General features: G+C 61.4%; 3 protein-coding genes across 7 annotated transcripts; all 3 read right to left on the bottom strand.

The window, feature by feature from the left end:
- Positions 1–79: 79 nt before the first annotated feature.
- PAGR1 (PAXIP1 associated glutamate rich protein 1) lies at positions 80–3,119 on the bottom strand. The gene is made up of 3 exons (XM_082671618.1): positions 2,255–3,119; positions 1,972–2,054; positions 80–500 (listed from the first exon to the last, which is right to left on the bottom strand). The coding sequence occupies exons 1-3, from the start codon at positions 2,734–2,736 to the stop codon at positions 301–303; spliced, it is 765 nt and encodes a 254-aa protein (XP_082527744.1). The 5' UTR covers positions 2,737–3,119; the 3' UTR covers positions 80–300.
- A 1,335-nt stretch (positions 3,120–4,454) lies between these two features.
- Positions 4,455–6,170, bottom strand: PRRT2 (proline rich transmembrane protein 2; the record flags this gene model as incomplete). The annotated part of the gene is made up of 3 exons (XM_082671616.1): positions 4,455–4,591; positions 4,761–4,893; positions 5,250–6,170. 3 exons carry the CDS (start codon positions 6,168–6,170, stop codon positions 4,581–4,583), a joined length of 1,065 nt encoding a protein of 354 aa, XP_082527742.1. The 3' UTR covers positions 4,455–4,580.
- A 2,009-nt stretch (positions 6,171–8,179) lies between these two features.
- On the bottom strand, positions 8,180–13,283 carry MAZ (MYC associated zinc finger protein). Of its 5 annotated transcripts, none has more exons than XM_082670399.1 (7): positions 13,190–13,283; positions 12,479–12,565; positions 11,539–12,395; positions 11,066–11,129; positions 10,619–10,790; positions 9,580–9,804; positions 9,135–9,272 (listed from the first exon to the last, which is right to left on the bottom strand). In XM_082670399.1, exons 1-6 carry the CDS (start codon positions 13,223–13,225, stop codon positions 9,602–9,604), a joined length of 1,419 nt encoding a protein of 472 aa, XP_082526525.1. In that variant the 5' UTR covers positions 13,226–13,283; the 3' UTR covers positions 9,135–9,272; positions 9,580–9,601. The 5 variants fall into 5 exon arrangements, with proteins under 5 accessions (XP_082526527.1, XP_082526524.1, XP_082526525.1 ...); XM_082670400.1 differs by having other exon boundaries at positions 12,479–12,541; positions 13,190–13,278; XM_082670401.1 differs by lacking the exon at positions 9,580–9,804 and having other exon boundaries at positions 8,180–9,272; positions 13,190–13,273.
- Between the last annotated feature and the right edge of the window lie 693 nt (positions 13,284–13,976).

Below are 13,976 nucleotides of genomic sequence, written 5' to 3'. Positions count from 1 at the left end.
CTGGCTTTAATTTCCCAATCTGGGTGCGTACAATTTTGCCTCTCCACAGCTGTTTCGGTTCCAGATGCAGACCCTCCTCTAAGAGAAGATAACTTGGTATTTTTTATTTTAGATTCAGAAAATTTAGCCCAGGTCTCCAAAGAGATGTTCAATAGAAAACATAAACACATACACGTATGTCCTCTTTCTGGCAAGGTGCTGTGTTGGGAGCTTGGAGTGTCTCTCCTCTTCCCAAGTTTCCCAGCAGCCTGGGTCAGGGAAGAAGGGCAGGTAGGCTCTGCACCATAAGGGCAGCAGCGCTCAGTATTTCCGCTGCCGGGGGAAGAGACTACTTCCTGAGGACCGGAGCGGGGGGCTGGTGGGGCTGGCATCCTCTGAGTCCAGGCTGAAGAGGTCCCTGCCAGTACGAAGGATCTGCTCCTCCAGCTTCTTGTGTCGCTTCATGTCTGAAAGGACCTTGTCCAGGCGCGCTTCCCGTTTCTGGCTCCGGGCTGAGCTTCCTGGAGAAGGGGAATGAGAGAAATGTGGAAGCGAGTGAGGCAGTGTGCACCGGCCCCGCCTGGATCTTACTAATCACTTGGGGAGCTCATTGAACAGAGATTTCCGGGCCTGTCCTGGAGGTTCTGAGGTGTAGGGATGGGGCCTCAGATGGGGTGGGCAGTGAAGATCTGAATTATGAGAAGGGGCTAGAAACATGAAGACTGGGGAGAAGCATCCCAGGTAGGGGACGAGCAAGTGCAAAAGCCCCAGGGCAAGAACAGGGAGGTCTGTTCAATGAGAAATGTAGAGCTGGCGGAGACAGGGAAGATGTGACCTACAGGCCACGATAAGGGGTTTGGATCTTTTAGTTTACATGGAAGCCCTGGGGGGAGGGCGGGCTTGGATTCTCAACTGACACACTCATACACCACCCCACCCCCGCCCCCCAGAAATGGAATCCTTTGGAGAATTTAAAACAGAGAAGTGACACAATTTATGTTTTGAAACATAAACCCGTCTCTGGCTGCTGAGGCTGGCGACAGGAAGACCAGTTAGGAGCCACCACAACTATCTAGGCAAGAGAGATGGTGGCTTGGATAAGGGTGCAGGCAGAGCTAACAAGACTTGCTGCTGGCTTGAATGCTGGGGTAAAAGAAAGAGAAATCAACACTGGCTCCGAGGGGGCACCTCCCTGGTGGCACAGTGGTTAAGAATCTGCCTGCAACACTGGCTCCGAGGGGGAAACTCCCTGGTGGCACAGTGGTTAAGAATCTGCCTGCAACACTGGCTCCGAGGGGGAAACTCCCTGGTGGCACAGTGGTTAAGAATCTGCCTGCCAATGCAGGGGACATGGGTTCGAGCCCTGGTCCGGGAAGATCCCACATGCCGCGGAGCAATTAAGCCCATGTGCCACAACTACTGAGCGTATGCTCTACAGCCCGCGTGCCACAATTACTGAAGCCCATGTGCCTAGAGCCCGTGCTCTGCAACAAGAGAAGCCACCGCAATGAGAAGCCTGCACACCGCAACAGAGTAGCCCCCACTCGCCACAACTAGAGAAAGCCCGTGCGCAGCAACAAAGACACAAAGCAGCCAAAAATAAATAAATAAATAAATTTATTAAAAAAACAAGCAAACAAAAAGAGAATGGCTCCGAGGGTAAATTCTAGGAAGGCACACGGGATGGGAAACTGGGTCAGATTAGGAGATGTACACAGTAGTGTAGGGATGTGGATCTAGATAATAATGATAACGACTTGGCCTTCTGGGGGGGGACTGAGATCAAAGGAATGGGAAGCATGATGGAATTATCTGCGGAAGATAGGGGACCACCAAAGCTGGAAGGATGGCACAACTGGGGGCATGCTCTCTCCTGAAACAAGTTCTGTAGATATCAAGGCACCAAGCAAGCCTCTTTTAGGGAGTCACTTTCTGAGTAAGTGGAAGCAGAGGCCCTTCACCACCACCCCAATTCTCCCCTCTTGTCTGTACCTGGGGTGCGTCTCCGGTCAATCAGGGAGTCCTTTGGTGTCATTGGCTCATCATCAAAGTCAAATTCTGTGGGCATGTGCGGTCTGGGACAGGGGGACAGAGAGTGAAAGGTGAGGGTGGTTCCCCCCAAACATCCCCACTTCTCCACAGCCTGCTGGCTCTTCCTCTCCAGCTCTCTTCCCTCCCTCCACTTCCCATGCTCCTGGGTCCCACCTCCCCTCCCTACTTCCTCCCGGCATCAGGGGAGCAGCCTCAAGGACAAGGTGTAAGGGCGTGCCCTCACTTTTCCTCTTCCTCCTCTTTGGTCTCTGGCTCCTCATCGGATCTCTCCTCTTCACTCTGGGCCTCAGGTGTGGGTGGCCGGCGGGGCAGGATCTCAGCCTGTAGCTCCAGAGTGCCGTGGGCAGCCAGCAGTTCATAGAGCCTTTGGATTTCCGAGGGGGGTGGCATCCAGGACTGCCCATCCGCGGGCAGCTCCACCTCTTCATCGCTGCAGGGCACGCACCAGTCCTCGGATTCTCCCTTGGCATGCTCTTCCCCCTCAGTGCTGGGGGCTTCTCCCTGCACCTCCTCGGCCCCGGACCCCTCATGCTCAGTCTCCTCCCGGCCTCCTTCCCCCTCTTCCTCGGCTTGATCGGCCGAAGCAGAGGGGCCTCCGGTATCCTCCACGGCCAGAGCCTGGAGGCCGGAGGTCACTTCCCCTTCTTCAGACAGAGGCGCCGCCGTGGTGGCTGCAATGTCTCCATGGCCCCGGACAAGGGACATATGTCACTAGGGAAGGGGCCCTGCGATGATAGGAGATGCAGGAGTACTGAACTGGGGATCCCCCAACCCCAAGGGTTGGGCTCCCCAGGGGTTTAGGGAATGTCTCTCTAACCAATCAGACTCCAACAGCAGTCTCTGCGAATAGACCGCCTGTTCCCAAGAGGGGTCGCTCCGTCCCCTCCAAGGACCCCGCCCCCACGGATCGAGATCCGATACTTCGGTGTTCCCAGGGACCGGCAGAAACCACTTTCCAGGCGGGAGAGGACCGGACCCGCTCTTCTCGCCTTGATACCTCCCCTTTCTACACCTGGATCCGGCACCCTCTCCCCAAACCTCGAAGTTTCGCCGCCTCAGCTGCCATACGCACCTAGGAGCTAAGACCCGCCTCCCGGGCTGCGCACGGTCACACTACGCAGGCGCACAGAGATCGCGCGGGAGGCTCAGTTTCAGTCAAAGCTACTTGGATGAGGAAAGCAAGGGAAGGCTTGCACATGCGCAGATAGGCGCTCCGGAATGATAGGCTTCGGCCCATAGTAAAGATGGCCACCTGGGCGGCGCATGCGCAAACCACCCAATAGGTTCTGCCCGAAAGGAGGCAGTACCTCGGGCCCCAGCGGCGCACGCACGTACGGACCAACTGAGGCTGGAGGCGAGTCTCATGCAGTCTCCGTTTATTGGTGTTTCAGACTCATGCAGCATCCGGCATACAAAAAGGGAGAATCTGTTTGGCGTATCCTTTTGTTTTGTTTTGCTTTTAGACTTTTAGGTTTTTTCCCTACACTTTTCTTTTTTTAGGGGGAAAAAAGACCCCGCCAACTCGCAACCGCGTTGTGGTTCTGTCCCCGCCCCCCAAACCTCTCTCGTCCTCTTAAAAAATAATCATAGACCTCTCCGCCCCTCCCTTGCTCCCTGCAGCTGGGAGCTTTGGTCCTATTTTTTGGGTTCTTTCGTTACAAAGCACGTGAATGACCCCAGCCCCAACGAGTTCTCTGACTGGGTTAAAAAGCCCAGGTGGGGAAGGTCAACTCAGGCTGACCGGGGAGGGTCAACAGCAGCGCCCCTCCCTTCTCCCAGGTGCGTGTTCGGAACAGTACTGGCCACCCCTGCACAAGTCTCCAAACGAGGCCTGTCTTGCCAGCGCTGCGACCCCGAGGCACCATGGGGGCGTCCGGACCTGGGTGGTCCCAGCTGAGAACAGTCGGAGCCCGGGCTAGGGAGCCCTCTCCTGACACTGCTCCCCTCCCCCAGCCTGATCTAAGTGCTGGAGTTTTTGCAGAATGAACGGTGGAGGAGGGTGGAGGGGAGGATGCTGAGGGGCGATGAGGAGGCAGGAAGAGGAAGGGGGTGGAGGATGTGGAGAGGGAAAGGGAGATGAATAAGGAGAGAAGGAAGAAAGGAATGAGGGAGGATGCTGAGACAATGAAAGTTGGGAAAGGGAGACCAGGGTTGAGGTGCAGGAAATTCTCGGGAGGTTGTGGTGCAGGAAGGTGGGGAGAGATGCTGGGAGGCTGAGAGCAAAGAGAGTTTGGGAGATGTTCAGGGAGGTTTCCAGAAGTGCAAGGAGGTTTCCAGAAGTGCAGGGATAGGGAAGCCAAGAGGCTGGAGGGGATGCAGGCAGGAGTGCAGGGAAGTTGGAAACAGTGCAGGGAGAAGGGAGGCCTACGGTTGGCAGAGGAGCCTGGCAGGATGCAGGAGCAGGAAAGAAGCTGTAAACAAGGCCGCTCAGGCTCCCTTGGTCCCTATGGGTGCGGGCCTGGGCCATGGATTGGGCTCCCCGCAGGGGAGGATGGGCCCAAGGCAGCTCCCAACAGGAAAAAAAGTCTCGGAATGCAGGGCAGAGCCCCTCACTTATACACTGTGGGAGAGGAGAGGGAGGGACAGACAGAGACAGTTGGGGGGGGAGGGGAGACAAGGAGAGACAAAGAAGTAGGGAGGACAGACAGGAGAGATCAGGGGCAGGGGTTAGTAAAGCTGCCCTTGCCAACCCTTCCATTCCTCCCGGCCTGTCCCAGACCCCCACTCACCGCCTAAGTTGATGACGCAGGAGGCGATGATGATGAGGACCCCCCCTACCAGCGCCACGATGCTTAAGAGCTTGGCCACGCGACCCAGACGCTGGGCCCCATCCACGTCCCCCTGCTGCAGGCTGTTCCGGGACTGGGGTTAGGGTGAGGGGTGGGGGCACCAGCCCAGCCGGGATCAGGTGTGAGAGTCGTCCAAAGGAGACAGGCCAGTTGGTAGCAGTGGTTAAGGGAGGAAGGGGATTGGAGAGGCAGCAGGAGGAGGGCACAGGTCAGTAAGGCTGTGTGAAATGTCTCAACTTCCCTCCCACCTGAAGAGGTAGGGCTCAGAAGGTGAAATCCTAGGAAGAGGCAAGGAAAGGCCCTGTAATTGGGAAGTGAGGTCCATGCAGAAAGGGGAGGGAAGGCAAGGTTACTCCTGGGGCTCTGTCCCAGCACTGGCAGGAAGCTGGGAGCCACAGCAGGCCTGGGCCAGGGTCCCTTGGGGCTCACCATGACGGCATAAGCGAAGGCCACGATGTTGACAGGCCACATGGGGCAGAAGCAGGACAGGATGGCGAGGATGATGTAGTCCCGAGGTTTCTGGGTGCCTTCACCCCCCTCCACCCCAGACCCTGCCAGCTGGGAACTAGGGTGGCGGCTCAGGCTACCTCGGGGAGATCCTGAATGCCCACTGTGAGCCCTTCCTAGTCTATCCTCCTCAACCAGCTGCTGCAGCACACGGGGTGGAGCCCCATTGGCTGGGGGGGTTTTTGTTGAGGGTGGTGAGTGAGGCTGGAGGACTGGACCCTCTTCCCCATCACCATCACCAGCCTGCAGGGGAACCACTGCCCCATTCTCCTGCTTTTCTCCCACGTTCTCAGTCAGGACCTCAGAGGTGGGGTCCTCCTGGGTAGGGGGCTCCGGCTGAAGGACTGGCTTGGAGGTGGGCTGGGAAGCTGGCTGGGGGTCTGGCTGAGGGTCTGGCTGGGGGTCCGGCTGGGGGTCCAGCTGGGGAGCAGGCTCTGAGGCTGGCTCAAGTGGGGCTGCGGATTCCAGGTTGGACCCCTGGTTTGCAGTGGCCTCTTTGCTCACTTCTGGTTTGGATGCTAGCTCTTGGCATGTTTCTTCGGTGCTGGAGTTGGCCTTTGATTCCCCTCCTGGGTTTGAGCTGAGGTCTCTGGCCTGAGCTGTTTCTGGGGCCACGGTTGGGATCTCTGTGGTTTCTGGAGCCAGCCCAGCCTTGGGCTCTGGGTCCACAGGGGCCCCAGTGATGTCTAGGCCTGGCTGCAGGGTCTCTGGCTCATCTGGGACCCCAGCTGGGATCTGGGGAGGACCAGTTCCGGCTTCAGAATGGCCAGGCCCTTCTCCCTGGGTCTGGGGACCCTCCTCTACCCCCTTCATCTCAGAGACCTCAGAGCTGCTGGCTGCCATCTTGAGATAGGAGAGGGGAGAGGGCCTCTGTGGGAAGGATAGAGCAGCAGAGACAGCAGCAAATCCTGGAAGAGGAGGAGACAGGCTTAGTGTGAGGAGGGAAGAGGTAGCTCTCAGCACTGCAGCCCAAGAGGGCAATGCTCCTATCTCAGGGCCAGCCTTGGGCTGCCTCTGGGGAAAGGAAGAAAAGTTGGGGTTTCCTTTGCTTTGGGGTGGGACATCTCTGGGGAGGAGTGCTCTGCTCAGTCTTCTGGTTAGCGAGCCCTGGGAAGATGAACCCTTTTGTAAACAGGATCCTCCCCATGGTCTCTTCCTGGGTCCACCCAACAAGATCCAGACTCTCAGATCCTAGTAGATACCACAGCGCCCCCAAATCAACAAGCTGTTCAGAGACGCATGCACTCCGATAGGCAGACTGGGCAGAGAACCCCGAAACTCGCATTCCACTCCCTCTGCATCCATCCTCCCTTCCTCCCTGGGCGCCCAGCGCGGTTTGCTTGATGCGCCTTTGGGGCGTAGACGCCCGCGCCCCTCCCTGGGGGACCTGGGCATCTCCTCTGAGCCCCTTCCCAGCCCCTCTCCCAGGGACTTCCTCGCCCCCGGGGGACCGGCGCCGCTTCCTTCCATTGGCGTGGTGCGCCCAGCACCACCAGCCAGTCCGCCAGGCGCCCGAATTCCCGTACAGCCCTCCCGGCGTCCGCTGTCTGTCCGTCCACTCCTACCCGCAGCCTCAGTCCATTCCCGTCTCACCTCGACGCCGGCCTCCAAACTGCTCCCGCTGCTGCCGCCGCCGCCACCGCCACCGCCGCGGTTGCAGCAGCCGCAGCCCGGGAGGGAGCAAGTCAGTGAGCGAGGGAGGGAGGCGGCGGGTCTCCCCTCCCCTCTGCTCATCCCCTCCTCCCCTCCTCTCAGGTCCCCTCCCCTACGCTCCGCTGCCGCGCACCGCCCCCGCCCCTTGCACGCCTCCCGCCCCTCTCGGCCAGCCGGAGGGAGCCACGCGTGCCAGGCCCCGCGTTACCTGGGCAACCGGCCGGGGGACCACTCGCGCCGCTCCCTGGCCCTTCCCCCGCGCGCCACCTGGGGGTGCCTCCTTCCCATGCCCCAGCCCCCTCCCGCCAACGGTCACCGGGGGTCCTGGCAGAGGCAGGGGGTTGGGGGAAACGGAGACGGGTCTGCGAGGAGACAGGACCAGTGGGACAGGCAGGACCAGGTGGAGGCACCCCTACAAGCAGAAAGAGGAGATGAGGCAAGACTTGGGGAGGCTGCAGAGGATGACCGGGGTGGGGTTTCAAGAAAAGGGAGCCTGCCGAACAGGAAGTCCCTCTACCCCCAAGGAAGCAGCAGCAGAAATGGGTACTGGAAGGCTCAAGAAAAGGTCCTTGTAAGGGTCAGAGCAAGGACTGGGAAGGGAATTGCAGGGGGCAGGGTAGAGGCTGCAAGGGCAGTCTGGAACAGCAGGAGGGGGCTGCGGCAGAGGAGCCCGAGTAAGAGCAGGTTGGACCACACCAAGAATGAAGAGAACAAGTGGGGAAAAGTGCAGTTTTTATTCTCAACCTCATTGTTCCCCATCTTAGGGCTCAGAGTTGCCCAGTCTTTTCGCAGCTACATCATCCATCAACTCCCAGGGCCTGAAGGGTGTGCAGGTATTGGGCTGAGCAGCAGGCAATCGGCCTGGCTGGGGGAAAGCAGCATTTATGGCCCACAACTGTTTGGGTTTCTGACCCAGGCCTCTTCAAATCTCCAGGGGCTATTCTGGGCCTGTGCTGACTGGGTATTCCCCCAGAGACTCCGGAGTCCTGGAACGTGCTCTCCACAGTCACCGGAGCCTCAGCCCCACCCTGAATCTGGACTGCAGCCACTGATACTGCCTCTGGGGAGGAAGGAGCCAGAGCCCCAGAGCTGCACAGGGCAGAGCAAGACTGGGACAGACAACAGGCCTAAGAATCCCCTTAGGGGTGGGGACAGGGGGCTTGGTGAGAGCAATTCATTCACTGAGTCAGAGACAGGTTTTTATTTAAAATTTATTGTAATGGGGTCCGCGCAAAAGGAGGGGGTGAAGGGTGGGGAACATGCAGGGGACACAGGAACACGATGACATGGCCAGGGCCACAGCTTCTGTCGCGGGGGGAGGGATGAAAAGAAAAGGCCAGGGATGGAGCTGGGGTGGAAGAGGGAAGGGGGAGACACTGTGGCTGCATTCCCCCCACCCCCAGGAAGCACCTCTAGTCCCTGGATCCCCCCATTGACCCTGGCCCCCTAAGATTCCATCTCTTGTCCTGCCTCTGGCCCTAGTGGCTCCTTCTTTTGCTCCCCTTGACTTGTTTTCCCCTGACAGATTCTCAAGCAGGATGATGTTTAGGGCCTGACCCCAAACCACCCCACCTTATGAAAGTATAACCTCTGCCTTCCCTGTTTCTGCCCCTCCTCAAATCTCACCTTTCCCCCTCTCTGGGACAGAATCTTTGATTTCCCTCCTTCCTCTCCTCCCTCCCCCTGGAAAAAAAAAAAAAAAAGCACCAACTCCCCAGGGAGGGGCAGCAAACAGTAGGGGGACACTGGAAGGAGGAGAGCAAGAAGGACCATCGAGGGAAAGGCTCACAAATCCCTGGAAGGGCAGGGCAGGGGGTTACAGAGAGGAGAGGGGGTGAGGGCAGTGGCCACTCCTGTCCTCTGCCACCCCTGCCCACTGTCCAGGGGGCCTCAACACAACCGAGGGGACAGGTGTGTGTGGGGTCAGGGCTGATAGGGAAAAGAGAGGAGCAGGAGAAACAAATCATTAAAACCTAGCGAATTCCCCTAAGAAAAACACTTCTTCCTCCTTTCCTTCTGGAGGCTCCTTGGTTGATGGGGGAAATAGTGAGGAATTGGTGGGAAGAGAGAGGGGAAGAGGAGATGGTACCAAGGGACTTTCCTCCATTCTCCCCTCTCCCCCCCACCAACTTGGAGCTCACCAGGGCTGGGAGGGAAGTGGCTGAGAGCTCACAGGCACCCCCTCGGCCCCCGAGAGGGAGCCCACAGCTGTGGGAGGGGCTGCCACTGCCGCTGCTGCCGCTGCTGCCGCCGCCGCCGCCGCTGCCGCCATTGGACAGACCTCACCTGTACCTGTAAGGTGAGAAACACCAAATCACAGTGCAATCTGAATGGCAAGAACCTTGCCCCTTGCCCCAGACTCTTTCCAGACAGCCTCCCGTGGGACACAGCCGTTGCTCACTTCCTGTTTGGTCCCCAGAGATTTTGGCCCGTATCCTTACCCAGTTCTCCTGAAAGGCCCTCCCTGTCCCCAGAAGTCTCCCTAACTTGGGTGATAGGTGGGCATCCCTGGCCTTCCTAAGATCCCCTATTGGGCCCTTTGAGCCCCCTCGTCCCACACGCCCCATCCCACCCCCCCCAGCCATGCCCCACGCCTTGCCTGGTGGGTGCGGGGGTCCCCCTCAGCAGGTGGGCTGTGGCTGGGGGGCGTCTCCCGGGACAGGGGGGGCGGCCCCCCCCAGATGGGTCTGCATGTGGCCGGCCAGCTGGGCAGGGGTCTTGCAGTGCACGCTGCACAGCTTGCACAGGATGCGGTCAGCCCGCGGGGCCTGGAGCCCATGGTCCTTCACCGCGTGGATGCGCAGGTATGCTGCCGTGGTGAAGCCTATGGGGGGGGGTGGATTGGGATGGGGGGGTGGGGGTCAGCCAGGCGGAGACCCCAGAGACGGGGTTGTTCTCCTAGGCTGGGGACACCCTCCTCAGATGGCCCTGTCCTCCTCCCACCATATCCTTGGTAGCCTGGGGCCAACTACTCTGCTGGGGCTGGTGGGGCATAGCTCCTCCCTGAGCTTGAGAACTGGTTGAGTGGTGTTGGCTTTTGGGCCTTGGTATCCACAGAACCCATCCTCTGTGGCTGGGGGATCTCTCCTGGGGTGACCGGACACTGATTCCTAGCCACTTGAAGAGTTGACCCTCAGCAGAGACGGCTGTGTCCCCTCCCTCCAGTGCCCCATGTAGTCTCAGACCGGTTACTCAGTGAAGAAGTGAATTTGTTTAAAAGCAGCTTTCTCTACTACTGAGGCAGGGCGAGTACTTGTTAAATCCCTGCCATTGTACTCCACCTGCCCCAGGAGCTGAAGACAAGAACTTGTGGCTGCACAGCTGAAACCTTGTCTTCTGACCCTTGGGAACTGGCTCTCTTGACCACTCCTTCCCCAAAGCAGTTGTGTCCCCCTCCCATCTCCCCACACACACCCAGAGGTGGACTCTTTCTGGTAGATCATCTCCTCAAGCCATGACCTCTTCGAACTTAGTGATGATGTTTAGTCATCCCAATGTTGCTTCATTTGCTTTCTAAAGGGCTCTAGATGCCACGAGCTCTTGGCTACAGCACCTTTAACCCACATCTGTGGAAGGGCCTCTGGTTTTGTCCCCACCCTTTGTCCCCCACCCCACCCCCGGCACCTCTCAGCGTGTACCTTTGTTGCAGAGCTCACAGACATGGTGAGGGCCCTGGCTGTGCACCTTCATGTGGTCCGAAATATAAGCCGAGCTCAACATCTTGCCACACACATGACATGGCACCTTCTCCTCGTGTCGTACTGTGTGGGCCCGCAGCCGATCCTTCGTAGCAAAAGCTGCCTCACATTTCTGGGGAGGGGGGAGGGGCGTGGGGGGTGTCAGGAGAGTTAAAGCTTCGGGGAGTAGGAAGAGGGGGGCAAGAGGTTAAAGGAATCAGAGCCTTGGGGATCTTTGATCTGTAGGAAATGGGAGTGAGATGATGAGGCCTTGAAGAAGGGATGAAAAAATGGAGTGAAAAAGCAAAAAGAAGAGAGAGAAAAAGGGGGTCTGAGAGGCTGAACTCAGACAACTACAATGAGGATCAAAATCATGAAAACCAGGACAGGAGGAGGCGGGCTTCCTACCTCACATTTGAAGGGCCGTTCTGTTGAGTGCACTTGTCTGACGTGACTGTTGAGGTGATCCGGCCTGGGGATACGTTGGGGTTGGGGTTAGGGCCCTGGAGTGTGGAGGTGTCCCCGAGTCTGCCTAACACTGTACAGCAGGCCTTTCCCTGGGTCCCTACATTTTCTCCCAAGCCCGGGGTTTCAGAATCCTGGTAAGGCAGGAAATCCCTCTTCTGGTGCAGGGCTGCCTCGGCCTCCTCCCACTTGAGGCTGTCCTACAACCCAAGAACCCACCTCCTTTGCTAAGCACCACCCCCTGCTCCCTGGTAACCAGGAGAGGCTGTCCGCCCTCCTCCCTGGGAGTGGCTCCCTGTCCCCATTCTCAGAAACCTCCCTCCCTCCCTCCCCACCAGCCAAGGCCAGGCCACCTCCATCGCCGACCGTCCCTCCCTCCCCACCCGCCTAGTGGGCGGCCGAAGCCCCGTGCACACCGGGAGAAGCTCTTGCCACAGTGGGAGCAGTTGTAGGGCTTGTGCACAGCGCCGTCATGTGAGCGCACGTGGTAGCTCATGCGGTCCTTGCGCTTGAAGCGCTGCTGGCACACCGGGCACTGGTAGGGCTTCTCGTCCGAGTGCGACAGCTTGTGTCGGTTCAGGTGGTAGACGTCGCGGAAAGCCTTGCCGCACATCTCGCAGGCGTGGTTCTTCCGGATGCGCTTTCCCGAGGCGGTCGTGGTCACCACGCCACCGGCGGCCACTGCGGCCGCTCCGCCGCCGGCACCCGCTTCTCCCCCTCCCCCGCCGGCTCCGCTCAGCTGGGGCACGCTCAGGAGGCTCAGGGGCACCATGGTGGGCATCTTCATAGCACCCGAAGGGACCCGGCCGGCTTTGGCTCCCGTGTGGATGGCCTCGTGCCTTCGGAGGTTGTAGCCGTTCTTGAACTCCTTGGCGCACAGGGCACAGATGTAGGGCCCCTTGCTCTTTGTCTTCTTCTCCAAGGCAGATGCGACCGGGGCCACGGCGACCGTCGAGGTTGGGGCAACGACGGCGGTGGCCGCGGCTGCGGCGATGGTGGCGGCAGAGACAGGGGGCGCGGCCTCAGCGGCGGGCGCCGACACCGGAGGGGGCGGCGGAGGGGGCGCCGGGGGCTGCTTCAGAGCCGCTGTGTCCACAGTGGAGGCGGTGGCCGGGGCCGGGGGCGCAGCAGCAACGGCGGCGGCGGCAGCGGCTGCGGCGGCCGCGGCTGCGGCGGCGGCGGACTCCTGGGCGGCGGCAAGAACCGGGAGCAAGTCCACCTGGAGGGGCTCGGCCGCCGGGGCCTGGGGCGTGGGTGGGGGCGCCGGCGCGGCCTGCGAAAACAAGGCGCCGTGTGGGCCGCGGCCGCGGGTCGGCGCCCTCCCAGCCCGGCCCGCCACGGCCGGCCCCTACTCACCTGGAATGGACTCTGGGCGCAGCCCTGGGAGGCAAAGAAGCGGGACTGGAGCTCAGCCCCGACCTGCAGGGGGTTCTGGGCGTGACCCTGAGGTGGCGGGAAGGAGTTCATGAGGCCGCCCACCCCCCGGGAGTCCAGGCCCAGCACGGGGAAGGGGGGGGCCAGCAGCGTGCAAGGGAACACGGGGAACATGGCCTCGGCCACGGCGGGGCCCCCGGGGCTCAGCGGGGGCCGGGGGCGCGGGCCGCGCGGGGCCCGGGCTCGGGGCACCGCCCCCGGCCGGCCGGGCTGGGCCGCGCCGAACGCATGGCCCGCGGGCCGCCCCGCCGCCCGCGCACCCCGGCCGGCGGGAGGGAGGGAAGGAGGGCGCCTGGCGGGCCGCGGAGCGCGGCGGAGACGGCGGCGGCGACGCCCCCTGGGTGGGGGCGGGAGGCCCCGCGGGGCCGGGGGCCGGGGGCGGGGGCCCGGGCGGCGGCGGCGGCGGCGGCGGTTGGAGCCTGGCGGGGCGGGGTGGGGGGAGCGAGGGAGCAGCCTCGGCCCCCGCCGCGCGCGCGCCCAGCCGGCGCCTCGGGGAGGGCGGGGGAGGGCGCGAGGGAGGGAGGGGGACAGCTGCGCGCGCACCGGGCGCGCGGAGGGGGGGGTGGGACGGGAGGGAGGGCGGGCGGGAGGGGGTGTGGGAAGGGGGGGTGGGGCGGGGGAGGGGGTTGTTACCTGGAAGATGAAGCTGCTCCAGTTGCCTGGATCCATGGCGGAGGGAGGGAGGGAGGTGGCTCGCGCTCACCCTGGGGCGGGAGGAGGAGGAGGAGGCGGCAGTGGGGGAGGGGGAACCCGGGGAGGAGGCGCGCGGGGCGGGCGAGAGGGGGGGAGGAGGAGGAGGAGGAGGGTGGGGGGGAGCGGAGCACACTGCGCGCGGGGAGGGAGGGAGGGCGGGGGGCGCGAGGACACACAAGAGGCTGGAGCGGGCGCGAGCGCGAGCGCGCGCGAGGCCAGCGGGAGGGGGGAGGTACGAGAGGGACTCTGGCGGGAGGAGGGACGGGGGAGCCACCCAGCAGCTGGAGTCGCCCTAAGCGCGAGACCCCTGAGACGGCCGCTGATTGGCTGACGATGGCGCAGGTGGTGGGCGCGCGGGAGACGGGGCGGCTTCTCTTTCCCCCCTCAAAGATTCCACCCCCCGCCTCCCTCCACCAGCGGCCGTTATTTCGCGCGCACGCGCACAAGCTCGCTGTCGTTGCCGAGCGGGAGAGTAGGGGAGCGCGCGCCGGGGGTACGGATGGGGCGGGGCTAAACTCTAAGCGCGCGCCCGCCTAACGGTTGTCGTCCTCGGACTCTCGCGGTAGCTTTTTGTGTCCTCTCGGCCACCGTCCCTTCCCCCTCCCACTCCAGCGGTTTATTTACAATCCTGCACTGCTTCGTGTTTTCCCAAAGATGGCGCCCAAAGAAGTTAACCCGTAAAGCTCGTGGCCCATCCCAAAAGCAATTATACCGCGGCCCCGCCCTC

This window comes from Grampus griseus (genome assembly GCF_964374135.1).
Source record: "Grampus griseus genome assembly, chromosome: 14".
NCBI lineage: Eukaryota > Metazoa > Chordata > Mammalia > Artiodactyla > Delphinidae > Grampus > Grampus griseus.
Note: the sequence above shows the minus strand (reverse complement) of the source record. Positions and strands in the feature narration are given on the sequence as shown.